Here is a 6460-nt window from a genome sequence, read left to right as displayed (position 1 = left end):
TTACATGATCGCTACCCTCTGCACCTCCCGTAAGTTAGCCGGTCAACTTCGACTTTATTAATTTTTTTTTTTTTTAATCGTTTGTTGGTCGTTTGTTGGTGATTGTTGGCCTAATTAGAACGTTTGTTGGTTCTTAATTTTTGTTTAAATTAAAAAAGAAAAATTAGCCTTAAGTTAGCCGGAAAAATTTTATTTTTAATTTAAAAAAAGCCTAATCGATGCGTAATCGTTTGCTGATGATTGTTGGTCTAATTTTAGCGTTTGTTGGTTTATTATTAGTCTTAAAAACGAAAAAAAACGAAAAATTATCTCACATTAAAGTAATCGATGATTGGTTTATTTGCCTACGACTTAAGGTTTATTTCTATCAATTTAAGGCTAACATCTATAAAACTGGCTATGAATACGGGCCTTAACATCGGCAGAAAATCATTCGTATGTATTTAGCCGGAAATGAACGTCTTTTTAAAGAATCTCTATATGAAATCGTTTGTATTTCGTATGAAGACTTTTGAAGTGCAATTGAAAAGGTTTGTGAGTCATTCGTTTAATTGTAATTAATTATTTATTTTTACACCATGCATTTAGCCGAAATAGATAAATTAATAAAAGTTTTTATATGGAATCGTTTGTATTTTGTATGAAGAGTTATGAAGTGTGATTAAAAAGGTTTGTGAGTCACCCAGATAATTTTAATTAAATATTTATAAACTCGGTAATTATATATAGCCGAAATATAGATTTTTAGTTATTCATGTTAAAAGAAGAAGGCGCTAGTGTTCCCGAAGGTCCGTCTGCAGTCAGAATTAATATAAACGTTTTAAAAATTATTTTATACTGAAATAAATAAATATACAGGCTATAAGCCTGTATAGCTATAAGCGATAGTTGCTAATTGCGTTCCATCTTGAATTTTTTTTACAGTCGTTTATTAGGATTGCCCTGCTTTTAAATTGAACGCTTTTAAATGTATTATTATTAAACTACTGATATCGATATATTATTAGTAATTTAATATTAAAGCTTGACAGAGTGACGTAAACTAATTCGCTCATAGTATTAACAAGTATTATGCGTTCAAATTCTCGAAAGCTATAGCTTCTTTACTATGCTCTGCTCTCTTTATGTCGATCGATTCGGATAAAAATCTCCGAAGTCTTTCTTTCTCTCGCGATATTCCTGATACATAATCCTAGAGTAAAACTGTACAAAAGCTCTACGAAAGTGGCGATATTTTTCAAGGATCTGGTTCGAGTCTCGGCTCTTGGGGAAGGTGCGCATGTAGAAAGAGTACGTCAAGACAGTTTATCCTGCTAAATGGTTATCAATTCTCTATAAGTTCTGTATTGTTTACACATAAATTATAGAATATCTAAACGTTTCTTTTTTTTCGATGTCCTGCGAAATTGTACAATAGAGTTACAAATAAAAATAAAGCCACACTTTACGTATATTCAGTCTTTGCTAATGTTACATAATAACGTGCGAAAGAACTCACAGACTATTTAAGAGGCTATTTAAGAATTTTAATCAAGATACTGGAAGCATAAAACTGTTCAGCTAGCTTTACACAAGATATTGGTCTTCTTCTTTATGAAATCGTCAAATTATGATTATGATACATTTCTACATTATCACCAGCATCGAATCTAATCTTATTTATCGTGATACTCTTGAGAAACTGTTAATCCATTGTCTTAATAAACTCGATCGCGGCGCAGAACTGCGTCCACCAATATTGTTCCTCTCCCTCCAATCGATTCCCGTAAAAGCTGTCTACATATTGAACAGTCGATACAACGACGGCGGATTAGTCTGAAATTAAGCACACGTTAACAATCACTCTTCTTGCTAAAATCACATATTCTCTTTTCAATCGCATACCTTGATTATGACATAGACCAGCACGGGAGTCAGATCGTCGGCAGCAGGTATGCCTCTTTCCGACGCCATGGAGAGGAGATTCATGATGGTAGTCGCGCAACGAAATACACACTGCAACTTATCCCTAGGAGTCTTATACGCCGATATCACAGCCAATTCAGCCTGCGCCCATGACCAGGAACATTCGTAATGATAAACATTTGGAATGCGTAGGTCCTTGTGATTTGGAGTTATGACTTTCGCCAACTTTTTTATGTGATCCTGAAGAAGCTGGTCCCTATATACATCTCCATCTTCATTTAGATAGAGCGCATTGTGGTATACCCGTGCCATGACGGTTCTTTCCACCACAACTCTCGCCAAATCTAACTGGTTGGCGCTCGCCGCTGAAAGTAAGAAGTAAGTTCAGACGTCTCTGAGCACTCCGCTAAGATCAATTGCGAGATAAATAATTATATTCATGTACATTGCCAGATCGGATCGTTGTCCATTTCCGCGTGGACCTTTCCTAGAAAATTATCCACGAGATCCTGTTTCTCGTCAGCTAGCGTAAGCTTTTTAAACTCTTCGCAGAAACGCAGGAGGAAAGCCTCCTTTTTTTCCAAAAATACCCTCACACAAACGGATACAAGATGATTATTGATAGCATCCTGATCGCACTTAACTCGCACGCATAATCTGGAAAATATTATTATTAAACGATTAACATCTTACATTTAAACATATTTTACATTTACTTATACATTACATACAAAGATGATATTTATATATAAACAGTACCTATCTAAGTGAGCTAATGTCGACAGCAATCCTTGACGACATCTGATTAAATATGCGATATAAGGAGATCGTTTTTGATAATCCTCTCGAAGTGATTTGAAGAGCTTTCTACATCCATTGTCATTAAATAGACGCACGCAACGTAAAGTTTCATGAAGATGAGCTATTAATGCCCTATCCTGCAGGTTTATAGCTTCTGCCAATTGTAGTTGTAAAAACGCAACCAGTTCGTTTTCTTTCTGCGACCAACAATGTCTCTGTAATAAAATTTTATATGCCAATATTTGAACATTAAGTAATTAAGTAATCCATAAAAAAATCACACTTTGTTTTGTACGCCATGATTAAAAAATAATACAATAAATACCTCTGAAGTATTCCATGGAATGTGTTGAAGGTCAGCAGTGCTAAGTACTAAGTACTATACGTAATTTTCTTTTAGCATCCGCAAAAGCATAAGAGAGTTCTACATTATTCGGATCGATTGAAAGTCTTTCGTCTTCCACCTCTTTTGTACGGGACTGATTGCTTTCGACCGAGGCTGTATCGCTAGCTGCGCTTGGCTTTCTTCTGTATTTCGCTAATATATCATCGGTAGTATCTGAAATTAATCAAAAGAACAATTTATTACTGTCTAAAACTTGCAGGAAAACTTTTCCTTTTTTTTAGCATTACTTTCCGATTTATCTTTGATTCGATTCTACAGAACTATTAAAACAGAAACCGTTTATATTGTAACAAAATAATATACGATAATTGTTAATAGTTATTTATTAATATCATACCGCCCGCGACATTACCGGATGATGTTACATCTTCCAACATAATCTTGCGTAATCTGTGCCTGCACACATCGACGCCGTCGCCACCAGCTTCTCGATCGAAACATCTGTCGTCCGTCACGCGGATTGCTTTACCTCTACGATTTCTCAATGACAATTTTAATTTACCAGGAGCATTCTCTGGACTTAGCTTGGCTTCAGTTTTGCCGTTTGCTATGACAGAACCCTTCTGCTGATGTTCCCCATCAAGCCTCACATTCTCTTCCTCCGCCTGAGTCTCCATTCGCGCGAAGAACACGTTGATCATCTGCGTGAGAGTCGCATGGGCTGTTGTTTGATTCATCAGGTTGCGCGATGCCAAGTAAACGTTGTAAACAGTACGAATTGTTAACAATACCGTACCCTCGTGTATCTCCACATGCTGGCTTGTCATTACAGTCAGCAAAGCTTTAATAATCTGCAGCTGCACACCCTCATCGGTCTGTAGACCGGTGAAGCAACCGCAAATTGTCTCGACAATGCGCACAATCAGCAGCTTGTTAGGCTCCGTTGAATCAGGCACATTGCCAGTGAGATGGCCATATGCGATTAACTTCTGCAGGCAGTCCAGTGCTGTGTCATCACAATCCGCGGTGACTTGCTCTGACATGCTAACTCAAATGGCAAGAAGTACTTCTCACTTCTCAGCGGTAATGACATTTGAGTCGCTCTTGGGCTATGACAGGGCGTTTGAGATAACCTCTTCACCCTGCACAACTGGTACATCTTTGATCTCGTTACGGAGGTCCTCTGCAAGATGGAAATATATGAGTGACAAACTTAATTAGCAACTATCGCTTATAGCTACAGGCTTATTATAGCCTGTATATTTATTTATTTCAGTATAAAATAATTTTTAAAACGTTTATATTAATTCTGACTGCAGACGGACCTTCGGGAACACTAGCGCCTTCTTCTTTTAACATGAATAACTAAAAATCTATATTTCGGCTATATATAATTACCGAGTTTATAAATATTTAATTAAAATTATCTGGGTGACTCACAAACCTTTTTAATCACACTTCATAACTCTTCATACAAAATACAAACGATTCCATATAAAAACTTTTATTAATTTATCTATTTCGGCTAAATGCATGGTGTAAAAATAAATAATTAATTACAATTAAACGAATGACTCACAAACCTTTTCAATTGCACTTCAAAAGTCTTCATACGAAATACAAACGATTTCATATAGAGATTCTTTAAAAAGACGTTCATTTCCGGCTAAATACATACGAATGATTTTCTGCCGATGTTAAGGCCCGTATTCATAGCCAGTTTTACAGATGTTAGCCTTAAATTGATAGAAATAAACCTTAAGTCGTAGGCAAATAAACCAATCTTCGATTACTTTAATGTGAGATAATTTTTCGTTTTTTTTCGTTTTTAAGACTAATAATAAACCAACAAACGCTAAAATTAGACCAACAATCATCAGCAAACAATTACGCATCGATTAGGCTTTTTTTAAATTAAAAATAAAATTTTTTTGGCTAACTTAAGGCTAATTTTTCTTTTTTAATTTAAAAAACAATTAAGAACCAACAAACGTTGTAATTAGGCCAACAATCACCAACAAACGACCAACAAACGATTAAAAAAAAAAAAAATTAATAAAGTCGAAGTTGACCGGCTAAGTTACGGGAGGTACCCTCTGCTACCCTCTGATAAAGACGGTATCAATAGTATCTCTATGATATCGATCGCGACTTTACCGACGCTCATGCAATAAAACAGCGACGTAATAATTTAGTTTATTTGTTGTCGTTTCTTCCAAAATAATGCACTGTTCATTTAGGATTTATTTTTGCATACAATATATTTTCTTATTATCGTTTTGTGCATCTAAATTTCTTTTTCTCTTCGAAATATAAATGCACAATCATACGATATGAGCTTTTATTTTACATCTTGAGTTTGTAATTATATACAGATATGAGCTTATATAGGTATCTTGGTCATTTTATTAATTATTTACGCTAAATAAAATTTATTTTATTTAATAATAATTCTATTACGATTTCAGTTAAAAATTTCATATAAATAATCGAATATTTATATATATTTTATAATGTAACATTTAAAAAGCGAGTACCGAGCAAGTTTTAATTATCAATATCCTTATCTTGTTAAACAATCATGCTTTATTTCGCTTTGAAATGTGCGAGCAACACATAAATAGAAATTTTTAATCCATGCGATTAAGAAAAGTTTATCGCTTATACACGGGAAAAAGAAATTATAATATTGATGTAATGTCTCTCTAACAAAGTTGATGTGTATGTGTGTGTGTTTACCGGGTAATCTATAAGATTAATTCAACTTTTCTTGAGAACTCGAATCCTTATCAAGCAAATTCCCCTTTCGCTGAACTTCCGTTATCAATTTACTGCGAACAGCGTAAATAACGTAATAACGTGTTGCCCAGTAACCTTTTGCTATTCTTATAACTGTACGTATTTATAAACACTTTATAGCGATATAAAAGTTCCGGGAAACTCACGTGCTTTCAGTATCAGTTCTTTTAATTGATATTCAGTTAATATTCAATGAAATTTGAAAACCGCGGCGTGAATATAAATAAATAAATAATAAAGACGAATTGTCAATAATTTGTCAATCTTATAAGAATAAAATAATGTATTTTTTTAAAGGCAAAGATATGTCGTCGTAAAAAATTATTAATAAAATAGAGACGCTTCTCTTTTCCATCTGATCAGACCGATCTAAAACATGTATTAGGCATTTTATCGGTCGAGATATTTGTATCTTATTTTAAAGATTAGAAGTTAAATTAGTGTACAAAAGCTTTAATATGCACCAGTGCGCCCTGAGTGCATCAATTGAATTCGCTATAAGTTTACACATCTACCATTAATCGAGTTTAGTAACTACCGTAAAACTTCAATTTTTAATTTAGTATATACTATACTATACTATACTATACTATACTATATATATATATA

At 34.0% G+C, this 6460-nt stretch overlaps 2 protein-coding genes across 3 annotated transcripts; both read right to left on the bottom strand.

Moving 5' to 3' along the window:
* Positions 1 to 1304: 1304 nt before the first annotated feature.
* LOC139778740 (brefeldin A-inhibited guanine nucleotide-exchange protein 2-like) lies at positions 1305 to 4495 on the bottom strand. Of its 2 annotated transcripts, XM_071716828.1 has the most exons (7): positions 3849 to 4395; positions 3450 to 3753; positions 3032 to 3265; positions 2665 to 2921; positions 2351 to 2562; positions 1885 to 2270; positions 1305 to 1815 (listed from the first exon to the last, which is right to left on the bottom strand). In XM_071716828.1, the coding sequence occupies exons 1-3, from the start codon at positions 3864 to 3866 to the stop codon at positions 3072 to 3074; spliced, it is 516 nt and encodes a 171-aa protein (XP_071572929.1). In that variant the 5' UTR covers positions 3867 to 4395; the 3' UTR covers positions 1305 to 1815; positions 1885 to 2270; positions 2351 to 2562; positions 2665 to 2921; positions 3032 to 3071. The 2 variants fall into 2 exon arrangements, with proteins under 2 accessions (XP_071572929.1, XP_071572928.1); XM_071716827.1 differs by having other exon boundaries at positions 3450 to 4495.
* On the bottom strand, positions 1885 to 3006 carry LOC139778745 (GTPase-activating protein and VPS9 domain-containing protein 1-like; the record flags this gene model as incomplete). The annotated part of the gene is made up of 4 exons (XM_071716832.1): positions 2990 to 3006; positions 2665 to 2706; positions 2351 to 2562; positions 1885 to 2270 (listed from the first exon to the last, which is right to left on the bottom strand). Coding segments are annotated over exons 1-4 (657 nt in total), but the record flags the coding sequence as incomplete, so codon positions are not given.
* Positions 4496 to 6460: the final 1965 nt, after the last annotated feature.

Source organism: Temnothorax nylanderi, unplaced genomic scaffold, assembly GCF_030848795.1.
Source record: "Temnothorax nylanderi isolate EJ_2023f unplaced genomic scaffold, tnyl_v1.0 TNYL_tig0193_pilon, whole genome shotgun sequence".
Taxonomy (NCBI): domain Eukaryota; kingdom Metazoa; phylum Arthropoda; class Insecta; order Hymenoptera; family Formicidae; genus Temnothorax; species Temnothorax nylanderi.
The sequence above is the reverse complement of the archived record's forward strand: the minus strand, read 5'-3'. Positions and strand labels throughout refer to the sequence as shown.